A 23,063-nucleotide genomic window follows, 5' to 3' on the forward strand; every position below is an offset into this window, starting at 1 on the left:
GATGACTGTGTGTCTTCTGTGGCTCAGGTCTTCGGGCGAGGATGGGAGCTGGCTACTCCATGATGAATGACCTCACGATCATCCAAGCAACACAGGTAAGTCTTGTCAAACAAATACTCCAGCCAAGAAACAACTTGAATTATGTCTACCAGTAGTATTGCTCAAATGTCACTTTCTATTCAACTTGACGAGTTGTTGACATCAAACAGGAGCTTATGTCATATGTGTTTTCACCTTCTGTCTGCTTTCACTGCACTTGTCAACTTGTATCATGTTGTTCTCCAAACATCCTGACCCCCATCCCACAAAGCTATCTTAGTGCTAAGATGATAACAAATCCCAAACTTTAACATAGACTGAAGACAACTGTAGCGCTAAAATCACTTTGTGGAATGGGTCCCTGGACTTATCAATAGTGAATTTTGACATCATATTAATATTTCAAAACGTACATGTCCCTGGCTACATCGAAATAAGATTTTGATTGTCACAAATTCAAAATGGCCACTTCACTACCAAATATTATTTCAAATACAGACTTCAGGTACTTCACTGATTGTCTGTAACTAATGGGCATATTGTTTTGTAATTACTCGATGATGTTTATGAAAATCTTATTCATGGTGAATTAAATTTGTCAATTACAAAATTTGTAATTCAAACTTCAGTGTCATAATTTGTTTAATCACCTTGATCAGGGTCTGGTGAAATACCTTATAGCGACGGTTCCGAATGCCAAGAAGAACGGTGTTGTGGTGGGATACGATGCCAGACACAACAGTCAGAAGTAAGTAAAGACAACTCTAAATATATCACTGATACCTTAACAATCCACTGTAGACAAGGTTGAGGCCAGTGTTCCCTGGTTTGGTGCTTAAGTCCCAGATTTGCGTGACAATAATTTGTTTGGTTGGAATGTTTGATTAGCGTAGTAGAAGTTTGGTAAAGTGTTTGTTGTAAATTCATAGCTGTGGCAATAAAGATCAATAGTGCGGTAATCTAAAGCTATATTCTAAATTTTATCAACACAGTTCATTTGTCAATCACAGTGTCTGTTCCCAAATCTGAAGTTAATTCCGTCCAGAACTGAAGTGACAACACAAATGTTCCCTCGATAGAGCATCTTTTGGGTGTGATGCCATGGAACTGAGGAAAACTTTTTGTTCTAGTCTCCACTCGGAACTGCCTGTTTACATTTGTTTTTGAGATATAGAAATGAGATGTTCAGCTCCGAATGCCCATGCTCACTCCGATCGGGAATTTAGAAGCCTCCACTCAGATTGGCTGATTAGAAAGTTCACCTGACATGATAACCTATTGAGAGTTTATCTCATCTTCACATGGTGACGTATCAAAACAGAAGTAAAAGCACAGCAACAACATTCACTCAACTCACTCCAGAAACAATCGTCATGTGATCACCAACTGAATTATTGCTAGCTTGATGTAAATCCCAATTCACACACTCTTCGTTGTTTAGATGGAGTGAGCTGGTTGCAACCATATGTATCAACGAAGGTGTGCCAGTCTACAAGTACTCTAAGATCTGCCCTACTCCATATGTGGTGAGTCTCCTGTGATCATGTACCTACCTAGCAGAACATTTACCTACCCCTGTCATGATCTTATGATGGAAATACAGGCACAATAAAGAGACAAACATACTGTGTTTTCAATGTGGAACTAGGTCACGACCAGTGGGAGGTTTCAAATGTGTAGCATGGTTAAATCAGCAGGTAACCTAGCTCCACATTGTAGACAATATTTGTATCTGCATTCTACTGTGACAAAATTGAACACAAATGGATTGAGTAAGTGGGCAGTCAAACCTCAATTATAGCCATTAGTGAAAGTTAGTATACAGAAGAAAGCGCCAAATTTCAAGTTCTCTGTGGTCCCTAAAAATTGAAATTCACTCTCTTAGTCGATATCTATCGTGTTTGTAACAGCAACTCTGCATTTTGTCATACCGGGTAAACCTATTTTAAAAATGCCTACTGATAATGACTGATAAGGAAGTATTTTTCCATGAATATTAACTTCAGTGATTGTCAAATTGCCTGTTTCAATCAGAGGTGGTTATTGTTATTTGAGGACTCTGATTGACCACGCAGAATTGAGTAATTTCCAAATTCAGGGTGGAAGAAGTCGTGGTTACTCTTGCTGGCTTGAGTCGCGATGTCCATCAGTGAATGTGGTGAACCTTTGCACACATCCTGGTATTAATGACGACTTGCTAACTGTATATTCTGTACCTATACTTCAAGCCGTATGCTGTGGTGCACTATGGAGCTTCATGTGGGATCATGATCACTGCCTCTCACAACCCAAAGGAAGACAATGGCTATAAAATATACTGGACAAATGGAGCTCAGGTAGCTGACTTCGTTATAAGAATTAATTTTCACATTGTGTGTGATCATTGGAGTACGAACCTTTATACAGTTGGTCAAGATCTGACGTTCATACACTTTGGCCATCACTCTATGAAGGTTCATACTCCAATGAACTCTCACAAAGTGAATGTTAGTTTTAATAATTTTTCATATCCCAATGGTGTACCTTGAAATACAGGACACAGACAATATTTACAGGTAACAGACACGGTTTACAGGTAACAGACACTGTTTACAGGTAACAGACTGGGTTTACAGGTAACATTCCAGATTAACAGGCTCTAGTTAAACAGTTTGCTTATCATGCAAAAGAATCATTTTCTGACATGGGTAAATGTCATGACATCTGTGAAGTTCATACTTTGAGTCCCCCTTCAGTAAATGGCTGGAACATTAATGTGTTGATACTCCATGCTTAGCTCGCATCCATCAACTTGTATTTAGTTCAACCTATGAATGGTAATCTGTTTGTCGAAAATACACAATAAGAAACAAAAACATTTATGAAGTAGGCTTAAGGAAGAAGACACAGCTGGGAATCTACAAATATTGTTTCACTCAGGCCAGACAATCAGTTTAATTGTTGTCTTCATCATGTTCTTTAACATAAGGGGGCACATGTGGCCGGCAATTAGCATCCATTTGTCATGCCAAAACCTATGATTGTGGGTTCAAATCCCTGATTCAACCTGATTGCGTTTCTAGGTTCATCTGCACCATACCCTTGCTCATGGGTTTCACCAAATATGTAAACGTCTTAGACCTTTATCACTTGGGCCTTGATATAATGATATGCTTGAAACACTGTTCAAAGCAGCATCATATCCAAACCACTCACTCTTGAATATAAATTTCTTATAGATCATTCCTCCGATCGACAAGGGTATTGCGACGTCCATCAGAGAACATCTTGAGCCTTTCCCCACGTCCTGGGATACATCCTGTGTCGCTGACAGCAAGCTGTTGAGGGATCCCTACGATGAGATATTTGATCTGTACAACAAAGATCTCCATCATCTCTGTCACTTCAGGTATCTTGTGTCAGGCACTGGGGGAGTCCTGGGCCCCGTTCCACAAAGCGATCTTAGCGATACGACTATCGTAAGCCAGTGTTAAAATATAGGAGCTACGATCACCTTAGTGCTAAGATGGCTTTGTGGAATGGGGCCTTGGGCAGAGTACGTCACCAGTACACAATCTTACTGTAATGGGATTGGGTGGCCACAATATGACCTGGACAATGGTTCCATTATTGACAATATGTATCATTGCAAATGCTATCATTAACCAGTTCAGCTCATCCAGATTGAAGGCTTCCCTCATGACGTCCACGTCATACCAAAAGACATTAAAAGACGATACTTGTTGATGATACTTGATCGCAACGTTAAACCCAATTTCACCTCACCTTAAATTGAATATCTTCTGTGCAGAGATCAGAATCTGTCCTCCAAAGTGACCTTCACCTATACTGCCATGCATGGTGTGGGGTACAAGTTTACGTGCGAGTCTTTGCAGAGGTTCGGCTTTCCTCTTCCTGTACCAGTCAAAGAACAGGTCAGGGAAAGAAGTAACAAATACATTGTATATATAAATGCAGGATCAGTGTGGTGTTTCCTTTCTCGTTGTTTGTTATATTTAGTATTTGGACATCTTGATGACTATTGATGATTTTGTAGTTGTGATGTTATCAATATAAAGTAGATATTACAATGTTTTGATGTGATAGCATGTCTTGTTTGTTATTGTTGTGAGAGACATATTTGGACCAATGTGCTTGTGTTCCTGTAGGTGGTGCCAGATCCTGAGTTCCCCACAGTGAAATACCCCAACCCAGAGGAGGGCAAGGGAGCACTGGTCAGTACTGGGAGTTTTCTGAGAGTTTATTTTCACATTAAATGCATGACCTTTAGGGCTGGGAGGGTGCCGGTACTCGGGTCAGGTGGGTCCTGAATGTTTGCATTTCTTTCTGACTCTGCTCGTTTCCTTCTGACTGTTATATGTTTGAGTGAAGATAAAATTTCTGACAACTACAGTGTATGCATGATCAGATCGTTTTATGCGTGTATCTTAGTAGTTTTTGCTGAGGCTCCGGTAAAACAATTCTCAGGCGGACATTTAGTACCCAGCTTGAGACCTACAGCGAGTACCCAGGTAGGGCCAGGTAATAGGGGATTGGGTACCTGGATAATAAATTTTGACTTGCCCCATCCTTAATGACCTTGCATGCTCATAAGATAAAGGCTAAATATATTTTGATTTGTCACTCTTTGCAAGAAAATAAGGCATAAAAACATTTCCACATTTCTGGCATCCAGCATACTGCACTGCATCATCCAGCAAATCACAAGGAGGTTGACACCCTATTTTATATCATCTTCCCGAGGCAAGGGAGTTAACTGATTATAAAAGTCTAGTTTCCACCCTTGTTGAACTAGGCTGGTATTATGGAGTTACATTTTGGCTGGAGTAACGAGTCTGTGCATAGTCCAAACAAAATCGCATAACGAAATCGATGAAATTTGATTGGTCAGTAGGAGGGACATAGAAGGGATGTAACTCGTAATAGTAACTTGTGGCGTTATGATTGAGCCATAGAATTCCAGCCTAGTTCAGCAAGGGAGGAAACTGGACTTTAATAGTCAGTTAACTCCCTTGACTCGGAAAGATGATTATATGCACCCACAGATGTCCAGCAAATATTAACCATGGGGATTGAACAAGTGTTAGAACTTTCCAATATTTGCACATGCATTTTAATGATGCTCGATGCTGATTGGGCAGTTGGAGAGATATGACATCACATTGCTCCATTGTTCAGAACAATTCGTTATTAAGTCATCTCTTGTCATCAAAACAAATGTTTTGCAATTTCTGTGTTTCTATGTAAATAGGGCAATGAAGATCAAAACAGGCAGAAAAATTTCCTCGCTAGCATTTGTATGGTTTGATATGCTTAAACCTCAACATATATATCAAAACAGTTGATAAACATCGACAACAGGACATCAACATTGAAATATTAGTGACATTCATCAGGGTTACATTTCAACATTTTTGAACTAAACAAAATAACACTACCCTCAAAGACAGGTTTATCATGTTCATAGATATTTAGCAATTATATTCACCATTCAGTCATTGTTCGGGTTAATGCTTCACAGCTTTGTTTCCCTATGTTACTCCATCCACCATGAATACATATGGCCAACATGAGGTGTAGTAATGACGCATGTCTATTTTCGCTGACTTTTTGTACGATGTAAGTTCACTCGCTGGCTTCCCACCACACTCTGGAATCAGGCCTGGCTTGATTCGTTGGTCAAAAATAAAGTCTGTATATATTCACAGGCGATTGCGGAACAAGTGTATACAAACCCGTGAAGTATCAATGATGGTAAACCATTTTCTGTGGTATTACGATGTGTTCCCTTATTTTTATGCATCAGTATACATGGCAGCCGTCTGCTCTACCAAAGCAAATATATTGTACTGAGGAGAAGTAAAAATCCAATTATGGTAGTCCTTTTGACTATAATTCTAAATAGCTTCAATTTTAGCCACAAATTGGAACTGAATAAAATTGACAGAAAATGTAAACATAGTAAACATTATTGTGTCGTTCGAGCAGGACTAGCTACAAACTCTGAGGACAAATGAAACAAAGTTTCCACTTGTCTTCTGGTTAAGTCTTAAAAAAATGAATTTCTAAGTCTGCAGTATTCTTTCACAAACAAACTCTGCTGTTTCAGAAATTGTCAATGCAGACGGCAGATGCTAATGGAAGCGTGGTAATCCTGGCCAATGACCCTGACGCAGACAGACTGGCAGTAGCTGAGAAACAGCCCAGGTTAGTGCTACCAAACGTCCTTGAATTACATTGAGGTGTGATATAACCGGAATACTGTTGACTGCAGTGTTTTGAACAGATTTCACTAACTTATTGATGTGTTGGTCTCTGTGGTATAACTGGAATACTGCTGACTGTGGTGTTATAGATAATATTCATTCACTCACTGACTCGCTCTTTGATGTGTCAAAGGTCATGACATAAAGTCTACTCTTTATCATCTTTATTATGTCGAGAAAATTCATTAAATATATAGACATGCTCAATTCTGTTCATTGAATAGAGAGTTATTAAAATAATTATCTTCTATGAGGTACTGGTCATTTATTATAGCGGTAGGTCGGATGACCGTTTCATATTTGACCGGTCCCTTCCATCTATGACATTTTTTTGTGACACCCCCTCCCTATACTAAATTACCAGTCCCAAAATGATGTTCAAATTTATGAAAAATTTATTTGTGTTTCAGTGGTGAGTGGAGGATCTTCACTGGGAATGAGATAGGGGCCCTGTTGGGGTGGTGGAGTCTCTTCACCTTCAGAAAAAGTCGCCCAGATGTCAAAGGTAAGTCCGTGACTTCTGAGAGATGATGTTATGTTTATTGCAGAAATAATCCCCACAATAATGCTACTGGTATTTAACAAAGACAACTGCATGTTTAAGTACAATGCTTCCAAACACACTAATTTTCTTTGTGAAAGGATGAGCCGATCAATAACAATTTCACTACTCATTCTTTTAAAATGATTCAACAGACTCATCAGGAATGGTTTTATATATGAGTGATTTATCTTTTCAGACAGTGATATTTGTATGGTGGCCAGCACAGTTTCCTCCAAGATCCTGCAGACCATTGCCAAGAAGGAAGGGTGTATCTTTGATGTAGGTTAACTCACTTTCTCACTGATATAGGTTAACTCGCTCTCTCACTGATAAAGGTTTAACTCACTCTCTCTCTAGGTAACTCACTGATATAGATTCAAATTCACTCACTCACTCACCCAACTTACTTCATATAAGTCACATGATATCACAGTTGGATATCCTTGTGGTTAAAGACTCTCTCTCTCTCTCTCTCAATTAATTGTAGTTGATTACTATGTCTGCAGGAGACTTCGACGGGCTTCAAGTGGATTGCTAACAAGGCTTGTGATAGACAGAATGATGGGAAACATGTCATCTTTGCATTTGAAGAGGCTATTGGTAGGTCACATTTGGTAACATCTCTTGTTTTTTGTTCATGTGTGTTTGTTGAACAGGGTTTATATGTGTGTTGTACAGGGTTCATGTATGTGTGTTGTACAGGGTTCATGTGTGTGTGTGTTGTACAGGGTTCATGTGTGTGTGTTGTACAGGGTTCATGTATGTGTGTTGTACAGGGTTTATATGTGTGTTGTATAGGGTTCATGTATGTGTGTTGTACAGGGTTCATGTCTGTGTGTTGTACAGGGTTCATGTGTGTGTGTTGTACAGGGTTCATGTATGTGTGTTGTACAGGGTCCATGTGTGTGTGTTGTACAGGGTTCATGTATGTGTGTTGTACAGGGTTCATGTATGTGTGTTGTACAGGGTTCATGTGTGTGTGTTGTACAGGGTTCATGTCTGTGTGTTGTACAGGGTTCATGTGTGTGTGTTGTACAGGGTTCATGTATGTGTGTTGTACAGGGTTTATATGTGTGTTGTATAGGGTTCATGTATGTGTGTTGTACAGGGTTCATGTCTGTGTGTTGTACAGGGTTCATGTATGTGTGTTGTACAGGGTTCATGTATGTGTGTTGTACAGGGTTCATGTGTGTGTGTTGTACAGGGTTCATGTCTGTGTGTTGTACAGGGTTCATGTGTGTGTGTGTTGTACAGAGTTCATGTATGTGTGTTGTACAGGGTTCATGTGTGTGTGTTGTACAGGGTTCATGTATGTGTGTTGTACAGGGTTCATGTATGTGTGTTGTACAGGGTTCATGTCTGTGTGTTGTACAGGGTTCATGTCTGTGTGTTGTACAGGGTTCATGTATGTGTGTATTGTACAGGGTTCATGTGTGTGTGTTGTACAGGGTTTATATGTGTGTTGTACAGGGTTCATGTCTGTGTGTTGTACAGGGTTCATGTCTGTGTGTTGTACAGGGTTCATGTGTGTGTGTATTGTACAGGGTTCACGTGTGTGTGTTGTACAGGGTTCATGTGTGTGTGTTGTACAATGTTCATGTGTGTGTGTTGTACAGGGTTCATGTCTGTGTGTTGTACAGGGTTCATGACTGTGTGTTGTACAGGGTTCATGTGTGTGTGTATTGTACAGGGTTCATGTGTGTGTGTTGTACAATGTTCATGTGTGTGTTGTACAATGTTCATGTATGTGTGTTGTACAGGGTTCATGTGTGTGTGTTGTACAGGGTTCATGTCTTCGTGTTGTACAGGGTTCATGTATGTGTGTTGTACAGGGTTCATGTGTGTGTGTTGTACAGGGTTCATGTGTGTGTGTGTTGTACAATGTTCATGCGTGTGTGTTGTACAGGGTTCATGTATGTGTGTTGTACAGGGTTCATGTGTGTGTGTTGTACAGGGTTTATGTGTGTGTGTTGTACAATGTTCATGTGTGTGTGTTGTACAGGGTTTATATGTGTGTTGTATAGGGTTCATGTATGTGTGTTGTACAGGGTTCATGTCTGTGTGTTGTACAGGGTTCATGTATGTGTGTTGTACAGGGTTCATGTGTGTGTGTTGTACAGGGTTCATGTGTGTGTGTTGTACAATGTTCATGTGTGTGTGTTGTACAGGGTTCATGTGTGTGTGTTGTACAATGTTCATGTGTGCATGTGTGTGTTGTACAGGGTTCATGTGTGTGTGTTGTACAATGTTCATGTGTATTTGTTGTACAGGGTTCATGTGTGTGTGTTGTACAGGGTTCATATGTGTGTGTTGTACAGGGTTCATGTGTGTGTGTGTGTTGTACAGGGTTCATGTGCGGCACCAAGGTTCTGGACAAAGATGGAGTGAGTGCAGCAGCAGTGATGGCAGAGATGGCAACATTCCTGTACAACGACAACTCAACTCTGGCTAAACAGCTGGAAGAGATTTTCAACAAGTAGGTTATAGATGTTGTATCGAGATAATAATTGATAGTATATGCTCGTTAGTTGTCCAATCAAAGTGCCCAGATTTAATCACCTCCTGTTTGTTGGCATTCTTTAACAAATTTCTCATGATGGTTGAAATAGTGTAATTATATGTCGTTATTTGTAATTATACTCCAAAGATTTACCCTGCCTCTGATGTTTGTGTTTCAGATACGGTTATCACTTGTCACGAAATTCCTACTTCCGGTGTGATGACCCAGCTATTACTGCCAAGATGTTTCAGAATCTCCGTAACTTCGATGGTCCAGGAAAGGTAACTCTTCCCTCCTCACAGAGGGTTCATGGGAAGAATAACATGTGATCTTTGCACATGCTTTCAACTGCCCAAACATCAGTGTGAAAATAACTCTGAAAGATAATGACCATATTTGGAGATTCTCTGAAATTTCAAACAGTCAAAATGGCGACTATTTACATGGTGTTGGATCTAACACATCATAAAAGAAAAATCTGTGTTTTACCAATGATAGGGGAATTCTCAAACCTTTCTTTCAAAGCAAAATATTTTCTGTGCTTATATTCATAATTTCCCTGCCATACTGTTGGAGAGCCACATTTGTGTCACAGTTACATATTCAAGTTGTTTCGAATACCATTTAATTCAAACTTTTTGTTTCAGTATCCATCAAGTTGTGGCCCTTACAAGATCAAATATGTTCGAGATCTGACAGGCAAAGGCTACGACAACAGTCAGCCAGATAATGTTCCAGTGAGTTGAACTCAGAAATATGACAGGAAGTTCTTGTTCTTGTAAGACCTACTCAAGGCATGCTTCCCAAGTGAGTGAGTGAGTGAGTGAGTGAGTGAGTTTGGTTTGACACCACTTTCTGTTACCCAGAACAATAATCAGGGCAAATATGGGATGTGAACCCACAATCATAGGTTTGAGTACAGCAACTTGTGCAGCATTAGCTACTACTCATGTCGACCCCTCTCCACATCCTCTCGATGAGAGAAGGGGGAACAGGTCATGTGGTCCAAGGTACCTCAGTTCACTTTGCAGAATTGCAGTCCAAGCCAAGTCCGACTCGAATCACTTGGGTCTTCCTCCGACATTAAACTGCCATGCCACAAATAGATGAAATACTGATCTAATTGGTTTTAAGCCCAACATAATCCCACCTTCTTGAGCAGAACACTGGAAACTTTTATTTGAAAGATATCAAAGCATTAAACCCATAAATGTCCTATCTCTAATACCTGCAAATTGTACAGATTTGTCTGCTTCATTAAAAAATATCAATGACTTACAGATTCTACCTACAAGCAAGTCCTCAGAGATGATCACATTCACATTTGAAAATGGCTGTGTGGCTACCCTGCGGACAAGCGGCACCGAACCCAAAATCAAGTACTACACTGAACACAAGCCAGAACCCACTAAAGGGTAAGTTATTGAGGGGACATGGGTGGCCCAGTGGTGTAGGGTGCCACGAGAAGGAACAACTTAGCTCTATTTTCATCATGATATCAGCAAAATAAAAGCCTTTACATTAGTTATAACTATAACAACTTGAATTGGGATATTTTTAATTCCAATAAGGGAATTTGCCCTCAGACTTTGGGCTGAATATCGTCTTTTAACCGCGCTCTAAGGTCAGTTTACAGTTTGCATACATTTGGCACAGATTTAAGCAGTATGTGCAGACTTTGGGCTTAATACCAGCCTCTGAACAGGTCTGGATAAATCCCTGCTTTAGCTATGCTCGAAGGTCAGTTTAGATTTGGCTTACATTTGGCACAGATTTAATCAGTGGCTCTCCATGATGTGAACAAAATAATTTAATTCAATGTTTGTCAAATGTGATCTTGACCTTCAGAATGGACCGAGAAGAAACAGAAAAGGAGTTGAACGACATGGTCCACTGTATCGAGACTCATTTCTTGCAGCCAGAGACGTTCGGACTTATTCCACGACCTACCAGCTGAATGATGTGAGTGTCACATCCATCCAACTGTCTCCTACTACTAAACCACAGGCGCACATAGCTTCAAGCACCCGTGCAATGGCCCCAGAATACTCCCAGCTACTAGTAGCTAGCTTTTGTTACATGTAGTGTCAAACCTTTTATATGTTATACTCTTTTACTCACTCACTCAGCATGGAAGCTTTTTTGAGCTTACCTACAAGATATTTTGAGCTTGTTTGAGAATAATTTAATTAATTGTTTAGATGTTAAATCGTTATTTGGTATAAATGTAAATGAACAGGATAAGTTGGAAGGCTAATATGGATTAAGGGTATTTATCTTGTGAGAATAGTGGTACAATTCCCCTTTATAATCGAGGATGCACCGAGAGAAGTTGATCTGTGACTACAGTATCTACTTCTAGAGGGAGATTTGCGTTAGAAATTGGCACTAGTCCTGTAGTCCTTGCTAAACTTCCCAATAGTTAAGGTATCATAAAGACTAGTAACAATTTGCCATTACTAAGGGTTTTGTTATATGTTATCATTATAAGGACTAGTGGACTAAAACAGTTAGCTTCTATTGCTGGTCCGATATGGATGTATTAAATCTGAGTAGAGATGAAAAAGAAAATCATTCTCCATATATATTCCAATACCTCAATGCCAAAAAGTCCTGTGTTACCTATTTGTCCTTAACCTGTTTGTTTAGAGTCCCATGTTGATTCACATCTGCAATAATCATTACCCTTGTCTCATGCTATAGAAGCATATAATACCTAATCATGATAATGGCAACATCTTTTGTTAAAGGAGTGTGACAAGGGACCTGTCATTATATACACATGACATAATGGGAAGTTTTGGTTTTATATCTGACATGTACCAGGCAAAACATGCCTTTAATTCTGTTTGAAGCTGATCCAGAAAGGTTTTAACAACGATCTCTGACTATGGATGAAACCTCGATTCATCACTTCCAGCCTGAGTGCAAACAAAAATCCAACCAATAGAACCATTTGACATAACCACCACAAAAGAAGGCAAAGTCTGTCCACTCATCTGGAGCTTATGGCCTCCATGTTCTGTGATGCTGAGGGTGTCATCATGGTGGATTATCTTCCAAAAGGCCAGACAAAACTTCTGAGGTTGTTATTGTTACTGGTGTTTTAGTGTCATTTTGTTATAGTTATTAGTATTGTAAAGGGTGTTCATGATATTGGTTGGTTGGTTATTTGCTCCAGTGCAAGTTGCAGAAAATTTTCCTACCTAGAAGGATCTTGTTTTTGTAATAAAACTGACAGCAGGTCAGTAACGTGTGGTCAGCATCACTGAACTGATTTTTGAAGAATCATACCAACCAATAGAAGATGTTACCATGGTTACCATGCAAGCAATATTTACAATATGTTGTTCTTCTGTTGATCTTGTATTGTTTGATGCTGCTGTCAGTATTTAACCCAGAGAAACAAGTCATGGTCCAACTCCACGTGTGGTTAATGCCTTTGTTCAAAACCTTGAAGAACAAGAACTACACTTGAAAACATGGCCCAGACCAGGACATGCTTTGTCAATAGTGGAAGAAATTGTTCAGAATTCTACAAACAGGTTGACATCTCTAATTTGAATTCTAATACTGAACTTGAAGTATGGATTGATTCCCTAAAATTGGAAAGTTTGGACAAAGTCGAAAGTGCTACTGAACATGTGGTGTCATAACACAAAGAGAACACACCATTGCTTAAAAATGAAGTTGCTAAACTCAAAAAGAACCACAGTTACACAGAGAGAACCCTGAGACACTTTATTGTCAAATCAATCAATTTTAGTGAAGACCATCTTCCCGAGGCAAGGGAGTTGCTACATTTATTCACATGTCCAACAGAGATGCGGTGTTTTGAGCCAGAAGGTCCTTGAAAGGTATGTCATGTGGCATTCACACAGTTTTTTCCGCCTCTTATGGGGAAGCACAGACAAGCTCACCTCGCTCTTGAAGATAAGTAACTTTGGGCTAGGGTGTGAGTGATTGGGACAGAGGTCATCTTGGAAAGAAGGGATCCGCTATTCCTCATCAACATGGAAAAATATGACTTATCTGGTAGCCATTTTTATTGATGTGGACGTGTTTACATTCATAAGCCACCGTATCATGCTTTCCAACAACTGTAACTGGACATCGTAACACACCAAAGACATTTTGTATTATCACCTATCTTTCCGTGCCCAAAACATTTTCCTGCCGAAAGCATCTTCCATCTTCCCAAGGCATGAGAGTTAACTGACTATAAAAGTCCAGTTTCCACCCTTGCCGAACTAGGCTGGAATTCCTGGGCTTGATCGTAGCGCCACCAGTGGTTATTATGAGTTATGTCCCTTCTGAGCCTCTCCTATGGACCAATCCGATTTCATCACTTCCATTTGTTTCAAACAAAATGGTGCCACCCAGACAAGACGATCTGATCGATAATCAAGATCTTTCATATGATAAAACGGGTCTTACATCGCGAAGTGCATCAAATCACGCGAGCACCTTGATGAAAAACATGAAAAGGTTTGGAAAATATCTGTTGACAACGAGTTGGCGGTGCACATGCTTTGCAAATCTTTTAAAGTCAGTTAACTCTCTCTGGCCTCGGGAAGATGGCATCTTCATGCCAAATGGAGTTTGTCGGAAGAACTATAATGTGATACTCATTTTTACTACTTTTTTATTCTGCAAGCAAATATTTTGCTTCAAACATTACCATGATTACAGTCTAACTGTGTCTAAATATACCTTAATCATACCTTACTTATCAGTGGGGAAACATGTATGTGATGTGATTTTTCATGCAATCCACACATTTTTATTGTTTGGAATAGGGGTGAGGGCAGCTGGTGTTTCATTATCCAAACAGGCTGTTAGTAATAAAACGTGAGTTACCGATTGTTAAATGTCATTTTAATTATTCACAATGTCAAGATCAAAGGACGTTTCACACATTCACCAATGCTGTTATTTTAGTAGGAGTAACAGAAACAGCAGAAACAGTATATGTATAACGGCTAAGAATTACAAGATAGATAATCGCGGCAAACAAATCAGCCAATGAAAACAGTTGACACCGCTGTGCTGGTCACTTTAGAGCACACACCCAAATAGATTTGTTTTGGAAGCTGATTGCAGAGTTGGTGATTTCAGCACTTTCTCTTGGACATTTAAATACTTTCTATGAATATTGTTAATTTTCTCTCTCAGAAATTGACTAAATGTATTTTGGAAAATTGATGCTCGCAACAAAAGAGACACATAAGAAATTCTTAGTATTTCCCAGTTGCATTAATCTGGATTGTTAGATGTTTGTTTCTTCAGTTCTTTTATGTTTGTTTTATTAGTGAATTTATGATGTTGCTGCGGACTACAGTACAGGACTGTTTTAGGGACCCACCCTTTATAACATTCTGGAGGGCCCAGGGAGTTTTGATCAGTCACTAACCACCAGAAGATGTTACCATGGTTACCATGCAAGCAAAATGTGACTCTGTTAATCATATATGCTTGTTTTGCTTCAGTTGTTTATTTGTTTGTTTTATTTGTTGATTTATGATGTTGCAGTTGACAACAGGACTGTTTTGAGGACCCACCCTTTATCACATTCTGTTGGGGCCAGGGACATTTGTTCAGCCACTGGCAGCCACTGTCTTCAAAACATGCTATTTATTATTGTAGAGCCAAAACTGTTTTTTAAAAATCACATTGACACAATTTATTTTTAGGGGTAAAACCTGAGGACAAATCATGTTTTGAATTTTTTTTCTGGTTGTCCCCAGGGGGCACGGGTGGCCCAATCATCTAAGGCACCGCGATTCGCTGTGCAGAGTTGCATCCCTTGGGCACGACAGAAACCAATGATTGTGAGTTTGAATCCTGGTTCGCCCCGATTATGTTTCTAGGTTTGTTAGCACCATACCTGTGCTCGTGGGTTTCACTGAAGTGGTAAATGTCTGAGACCTGCATCACTTCGGGTTTTCCTCCCACATTAAGCTGACACACCCTGATATAACTGGAATAATGTTAAAAGCGGTGTTAAACCCAACTCACTCACTCACTGGTTGTCCCCTCAGCACATTATGCTGGTCAGCCATGTTTTATCACCATTGCTGAAATATTTTTGATGTTAGTGATTTGGCTGAATCTTGCTTAATATATTTTTCTTTTATTAGCTTAATGATGTTAGTGAGTGAGTGAGTGAGTGAGTATGGTGTAACGCCGCTTTTAGCAATATTCCAGCAATATCACGGCGGGGGACACCAGAAATGGGCTTCACACATTGTACCCATGTCTGAAATCGAACCCGGGTCTTCGGCGTGACGAGCAAACTAATGATGTTGGCATATTCGGTCGAACAGATGATAAATCAAAGTCATTCCTCAGCCACTTTAAAACCTTCTTCAAACATTGCCATTTGTGAAAAAACATTCACGAGCATGATGAATGCTCATATTATTTTCATAGATTGTACAATATCTTCCAGTGTCCCCGACATCTGACCATCTTTGTGTATCCAGGGTATTATATATATCTCCATTCTGTTGTGATTAATATCCTGGACCCATTCACCACTATAGCTTCATTTCAGGCACAGGAACTTGATGATATATCATGAATATATCATAATATATCCATATAAAAAAAAATTACCTGTGTTTTCAGGTGGTTTATGTAACACTCTTGAGCTCTCTTATCACCACAACTCTTTCACCTGAATGTTTCACCTCGATTTCTCGCCTCTTATGACTTGATATATTTAACAGACTGTTTTTATATAACTTTTATCTGGAAAATATGTTGTCAAGAGCAGTAAAAGATTATATATCGTAATGGAATGGAGATATGATACACTGAATAATCAAGGATGACATGACTTGCATCAATTTATCTCCTCACTATGTTTGCTTCATTGCCACTTGTTTGGTTATGGGGAGTTTTTGTTTGTGTTTGATGTTTTTTGTCAAATGTTTTTAAAAGGTAAAGCAGGAGTTATATTTTGATATTTATGTAATTAGCATGTTTAACTTGCTTTCGTTTCGTTTAGTTAAATTATTTCCACTTTTAATGAAAATGCGAAATTGATAATTTATCAAAATTTATCATAATCCAGTAACTATGGGTTTAACTGGTATATATATATTCTTTTGAAATAAATGTTATAAGCACCAGCAAGTATTAAACAATGTTATCTAGTTACTAGACTTGCAATGGTTAGTGACACCATGTAAAACTGCTGTAAAACAGTATTGTTATGGGGGTTTTTTCCATTTATTTATTGGTTGTTATTTACTTGTTGGCTATGCAAAATAAATAGTTTAAAAAACATCAATGTCTATTTTGTTTAACTGCCATTTCTTTGCAATATCAAGATGAAAGTGAGTGAACAGGTCTCTGCTACATGGAGCAACGTTGGCAAGGGAGTGACAATTGCTTTTTGAAACTACAAAGGGGCAACGCAACCTCAAAGGAGCCGCTTACATTTAACCCAGAGTGGGAATAAAACCTGGGCCTTCAGCATGGCTATCAACGTTTTAACCACTAGGTCACCCACTGACCTACCAAGAATAAGTTTTAAACATTGTGTCTGTGTAATAGCTAGTTACCATTAACGATATACTCTACTTATATGTGCTGTATTCGGTATAATAAAAGCTCAGGTGCTTAGAAAATTGACAAAGGGAGGCACTTATTAAAATCATACAAACAACTGCATTGTAACCTGGCTTTGTGTGGCAACAGCACTGTATGACATCATTGTCAGAGATCAAGTGGTAGTGAACAAAGTTAGCTTAAACATGGATGAAACTAAAATTTATTCAATAATTATAGTCAGGCAATAATATTATTCCCTTTCTGTTCTGCTGTCATCTGTAAACAAACCTGCAATATACACAAGAAAATATGGACTGTCATGGAAACTTTCAGTCTTAGTAGGGGGAGCTTATAAAGATTACTTATAGATTGTCAAGAAGTTGGTCGGTGGAATAGAAGAGTTTATTGGTGCAAGGTGCTTAATATGGCTTATACGGTACTTGTGTTCACTGCAACTCGGGACCGTCGTTTTACTAGAATCCTTTTGCGATATATTTCCAAAATTGTAAGATTCAAGTAATCGTTGTATGATAATAATGAACCAACTGGGAACGCATTATAACCGGTATGACAGTATATGTTATGACCGCCAACGATCTTGAAGGACGATACGGGTAAGGTCCGCGTGACACTTGACAATATTCACATTTCAAATTTTATTTTTGAAAGATGAAAAGCTTGAAAGCTCTAGATCGCTTCCAACTTCTCACTTCCGAAATTATTTGTTTTAGAAGGAAACTTGAAAGCTCAACGCCGCATCCAACTTTATTTTTACTTCGTACACCGTTTTGGAAAGATGGAAAGCTCGAAAGCTCTACGTCGCGTCTCGATGACTTCCCACTTCCTTAAAAATGTTTCAGGGAACAGAAACCTTAAAAGCTTGAATTTGCTGCTAACTTTATACTTTCTATTTATGGTTTGGGAAGCTAACGTTACGGTGGCCATTTTACGTTAATGAACTATCTCCTATGGAAAAATGAGATTGGTTGGTTTGTTGTTTAACGCCCCACTCAGCATTATTCCAGCTATATGACGGTGGTCTGTAAACAATCATGTCTGGGCCAGACAATCCAGTGATTAATATCATGAGCATCGATCCACGCAATTGCGATCGATGACATGCATCAACCAAGTCAGCGAGCCTGACCACCCGATCCCGTTAGTCACCTCCTACGACAAGCATAGTCGCTGTTTACGGCAAGCATGGGTTGCTGAAGACCTATTCTACACCGGATTTTCACGGGTCTCCGAAAAATGAGAGAGATGAGATATTTACAACACTCGATGAATATGCTTTAATATATTAATGCACTTGCAGTATTGGTAATAAATTTATTTCCCGCTATTACATAACATAAATGAAAATTTCCGAACAAACTTAACTATGTTCTAACTGACATAAACAGTTTATACTGCAATAAAGACCGACCAGATACTTTGTCTCCACTTTTTGCAATGTGATTTTCACTTTAGTACGATTTGGGGGAGGTTTGAGATATGGTCAAAGTGAATCGAGATGTTGAAAATGCTGCCTGTTCTATATATATACTTTAAAAAGATAACTCCAAACACTTCAAGATGAAATAAGTATAAAATTACTTGAAAGCCGCAAAACGTTTATAAATGACATTCACTAAAGTCAACACATATGCTAATGGCTAAAATGTGGGTAACTGGCCTATTATCTATCGTACAAATGCCCAATGTGACTCGTGTCCTTTGAATTTATGTTTCTATTGTAAGCTGCGGTACATAAGGGTCATGAATACTGAATTTTTTGCCAGCTTAAAGACATGTATAAGTGTTATCATCGTTTAATAATATGCCATGTTAACATTTTTTTAAAACGCCGGAAAACGCAAAACTTTGGATGTTGTAACCATGTGGTAACCATATACCCAAGTGTTGAAGTATTACTTCACTATCATAACTTCCAAAATAAAATGATATTCAAACTTTTACATCAGTATAAAAATATACATTATATAAGATATAATCGACTCTTGGTCGTTGTTTATCGTACAATACCTGGGGGTAGTGCAAACGTTTTTACTTTTCTAAGATGCCGAATATAAGAATAACCTTGTGTTTTATTAAAGGTGGGTTTAAAAGGAAAACTGTAACGAGCGGTGCCTTAAATTTAAAATCCACAAACAGGGCTAACTGACGGGCTGTTCCACCAAATTGTCGGTTGCACTACGTTAAAGAGACATATTTACGTTTTAAAGATAACACAAAGTACGCAACTAAAATGGATAGTTTGTTATTCAAATAGGTCATACTTCATTATCCGTTCAGTTTGTGGTTATCAATCAACCCATGCAGCTATAAGTAGGATTTTTAAAAGTAAATGTTTAATAATTTGCTTCAAATTAATCACGTATAACTCGAAAATTATGTAAACATAACCGAAATTCGATGTAGCTTCTGTTGCAAGTTCAAGTTGCAGCTCTGTTTCCAACACTTATGTTAGCAGACTGCAGCAACTGGTCGGTTGCACTACATGATCCCGTCCCCGACGTTAATCGACGGCACAGGGCATGGCGTGGCGTCGACGTGGGGACGAACATCGCGGAGGAAGAGCAGCAGCGGCCATTTTGTTTGATTGCTGTATATTGTTAAATGCCGTACGCTGAGCAACAGGTGCACATGTGGTTATGAAATTTTTTGAAGGATGGCTCATTCCTTTGTCAAGAGAGACATACATCATTCCTCGGACACAAACGTCCGCCTCGGACATTGCCGTTGCCCGGACACAGTAGTTTGCAAATGTTTGGGGAAACCCCGCGGCATGAGGTAATAATTTTCAAATTTTCGACAACTTATTAAGAAACTGTTTCACCGATAAATGATGTGGATGCGCCATCTTGTTTGACAATAATGAAAGAACGATGTACCCCACATGGTTTATTCTCCCTGCAGTGTTTTATTGTACGATAAACACGACCACGAGTCGTTTATTTCTTAAATATAAGATAGCTATGAATAAATCCCAAGAACAATGAAGAAATTGTTTATCGTACATTCTACCATGGCATTGAAGGATGCTTGATTCTGATTGGTTAAAAAAAGGTTTCCTCTTTGCTATGAAAACCCTAGCCTAACATTTAGTCTCTGAAATCTTATATTACACAATATCCTTCTTGACTCTAAAAATAAAAAAAATTCCCTATGCTGATTTCAGTGGAATAGAGCTAGCTTGAGCTGGCTAGACTTGCTTTTGTATGCATTTCTAGATTATTATTTTTTCATAAAATAAATATATTCCACGTTCATGGTGCAGGACTATGAAAACCCCTTTTATATATTTTACGCCTTTTCACACACACAAAAAAACGTGCGCATGAATACATCGATAGCCTACACATCGATTCATAAAAAAACTAAAGTTTGAAAGATGAATTGTCAAGTGTTACCCGGACCGGGTAAGATTGGAAATTTCAAAGTCGTTCCCACTCCTCTTGCAGCCCTGGCCAAGTTCAACCAACATGTCGGCGGCCTAGGGCGTGAGCACTGATGATTTGTGCATGGTGAGCACGGGCGTTGTATAATTACATACAAAACGATATGTACCGTCCAGTGACCCTTGCATGTACAATACTAGTATAGAGTGGGGTTCGCGCTGTCATTTTTAGTGATACGTGAGCAGCGACGATTACCTCAGTTTCAACGTTGTGTATATACACCACTGACGTTTTTTGGTTATAAGACGATTTGTAAATATAAAGGGGCGGCACAATGCGTGGCCGTTGAGATGGGGATGAGGTGCATGAAGACGATTTCTAAACGTCTGACTAGCATCTCGTACTCCAGTGTAGCCTGATGAAAGTTTGCAGCAATTTGATTCGCCGTTTGAGCTTGATTTCATATAGAGTCTGGTTTCGGATCAATCGATCCTGTCTGTACTCCTTTAGCTCGGACGCCCTGAACGGGGTCAATCGTCAACATTTTGGGTTTGTTGGTTCCTATAGTCTGCTAAAATGGAAAGACTGTGAAACTCTGAACGTATTGGCCACTGCACGCTGACCTCTGTCAGTTTCCAGCATGCCAATAGCCCGCGTAGACGTTCTGCGCGATGCAGACGCCGCATCTACCCCTGAAGATTCGGGTTAGACTAGGTCTTCAGCAACCCATGCTTGCCGTGAAAGGCGACTATGCTTGTCGTAAGAAGCGACAAATGGGATCGTGTGGTCAGGCTCGTTGACTTGGTTGATGCATGTTATCGTATCCCAAATGCGTTGATCGATGTTCATGATGTCAATCACTGAACTGTTTGGTTCAGACTCGATTTTTTGCAGACTACCGTCATACAGCTGGTATATATGGCTGAGTGCGGCGTTAAACAACAAACAAACACACAGACGTCGAATTGCTAGTTCATACACAAACAATATATGAATCAAGTAAATCACAACTGTATGATAAGGAGAATGAATATTATTGACACAAAAAATGGTCCAGAGAGATATATCGACCTTCCTTGAAAGTGTCAAAATCAGGAAAGACAACCCGCGCACTTTTGTGGCGCTACTGTGTGCGGCACGTGCAAAATATAGGATGTGTTTACAGACACATTTAAACTCCCATGCATACTGAAAAAAGGGGTTATTCTTGTCGTAAGAGGCGACTAACGGGATCTGGTGGTCAGGCTTGCTGACTTGGTTGATGCATGTCATCGTATCGGTTGTGTGCAAGGCATTAGCCCTCCGGAAACGAGCACTACTGCCATTTTTCAGTCGATGTCAAAGTCGTTGCTATGGAAGCTCCAAAAATTATTTTTTTTAAATCCAAACTTTCAAAAAGCACCAGTTTACCTCTACATCTATCTATGTGCCAAGTTTGGCGAAATCTGCTCCGGAAGGCAGGACGGACAGCAACCATTCCTATATCCTCCTTCCACTTCGTGGCGGGAGATAATAATTTCCTCACCACTGCTTACATTAAATAGTTCTACATTCGTTACAACTAGATCTAATCATTGTCCAAACACAATACAATGAGTTTTTACTGAAGCAACAGAAACAAAGTAATACATGAACACACAATGCCATTAAGAAAGTGGTAAAATGCAAAAAACAGATTCTCGTACCTTTTTGGGTCGAGTCCCGTCGGGGGTTCGAAACCACACCGCCAGAGAGGCACCTGTTATATAATCGCCAGCACATAAGTCAGCGATCTAACCCACTCATCCACCGTTTATAGAAAACAGTTTTATTTGAATCATGAAAATACAAGTTTGGGACAAGTGATACTTGTAAAAATATTTGCCCCCCCCCCCCCCCCCCCCGTCCAAAAATGTGGCTCCGTTCAGATTACGTTTACGAATTTTTGCTCAGTTAATTTAATATACCTGCATCATTCTCTGTTTATTTCCAGTCAGAATGATTTTCATACACGTCGTTTGAAGTTTTCTGGAAATTGCATCTTCCGCCACATCACCTCGCCGATTTCCATTTTGAGATATCTGCATGGAGGCTATCTTTTCGTTATATAAATATTCCTTCTTTGCCAAAAGCGTACACTAAAATCGGTGTATTCAATGCGCGAGTACCTGTCAAATAAATGTACTGCTTTAAGCTTGGCCCGGTTTCATATCGCGAGTAGACGCAAGCTCCTTCCCAGCGCTCGACACATTCGTTACACTCTCATTATAGATGTGTAGAGAGCTCCGCGAACGGGATATCGCTGTGAGAAGCTTGACGATGCGCCCAGACAACCGGGAACCCAATCCGATAGTCGCTACCGTAAACTGGCATGTCGTAAACTACACGTCTTTAGAACTTACATTACTGTATCCCATCATATAACAAAACGATATCGACAAAAGTGGAATCCCAAGGCTATAATTAAAATATAAACAGTGCGATTCTTAAAAAGAACAACTTTATTGATCGACAGTGGAAATTGGAATCGACCTTGACCTTGACATTCGTAGGCGACCTTCATCATAGTTCAAGTGTTCACCCTTCCTGCTCTTGTTCGGTTCAGTTTCAGCTTCTGATGCAAGTTGACTCTACAATTGAATCATTCATACACTGTTGCCTGCGTGGCAGTCGGTAGAATCAGCTCGAAATGGAGGATATGAAAACTGGAAACGCTGACATTGACGCAAAAGTTGAGGAATGGATGCGTTGGGATCAGGTAAGTCTCATAA

General features: G+C 39.4%; 2 protein-coding genes across 3 annotated transcripts in view; both read left to right on the forward strand.

Annotated features, from left to right (window-relative positions):
* The window catches only part of LOC124144194 (phosphoglucomutase-2-like), a 30,931-nt gene extending 17,270 nt beyond the window's left edge, over positions 1-13,661 (forward strand). The window contains exons 3-18 of one of the 2 annotated variants that reach the window (XM_046513482.2): positions 28-95; positions 699-787; positions 1,481-1,565; positions 2,268-2,375; positions 3,258-3,427; positions 3,830-3,953; positions 4,188-4,253; positions 6,149-6,246; positions 6,716-6,810; positions 7,046-7,128; positions 7,356-7,449; positions 9,196-9,325; positions 9,528-9,630; positions 9,997-10,086; positions 10,631-10,764; positions 11,198-13,661. In XM_046513482.2, the coding sequence (XP_046369438.2) occupies positions 28-95; positions 699-787; positions 1,481-1,565; positions 2,268-2,375; positions 3,258-3,427; positions 3,830-3,953; positions 4,188-4,253; positions 6,149-6,246; positions 6,716-6,810; positions 7,046-7,128; positions 7,356-7,449; positions 9,196-9,325; positions 9,528-9,630; positions 9,997-10,086; positions 10,631-10,764; positions 11,198-11,306 (1,646 nt within the window). In that variant the 3' untranslated portion in view covers positions 11,307-13,661. Of the gene's footprint in view, positions 1-27; positions 96-698; positions 788-1,480; positions 1,566-2,267; positions 2,376-3,257; positions 3,428-3,829; positions 3,954-4,187; positions 4,254-6,148; positions 6,247-6,715; positions 6,811-7,045; positions 7,129-7,355; positions 7,450-9,195; positions 9,326-9,527; positions 9,631-9,996; positions 10,157-10,630; positions 10,765-11,197 lie in introns of those variants that run through there. The other variant, XR_007219100.1, reaches the window with a different exon arrangement.
* Positions 13,662-22,828: 9,167 nt separating this feature from the next.
* The window catches only part of LOC124144195 (phosphoglucomutase-2-like), a 65,123-nt gene continuing 64,888 nt past the window's right edge, over positions 22,829-23,063 (forward strand). The window contains exon 1 of the mRNA XM_048388110.1: positions 22,829-23,050. Coding sequence (XP_048244067.1) covers positions 22,982-23,050 — 69 coding nt within the window. The 5' untranslated portion in view covers positions 22,829-22,981. The remainder of the gene's footprint in view (positions 23,051-23,063) is intronic.

This window comes from Haliotis rufescens, unplaced genomic scaffold (assembly GCF_023055435.1).
Source record: "Haliotis rufescens isolate VD_foot unplaced genomic scaffold, xgHalRufe1.0.p SCAF_7, whole genome shotgun sequence".
In the NCBI taxonomy this organism is placed as follows: domain Eukaryota; kingdom Metazoa; phylum Mollusca; class Gastropoda; order Lepetellida; family Haliotidae; genus Haliotis; species Haliotis rufescens.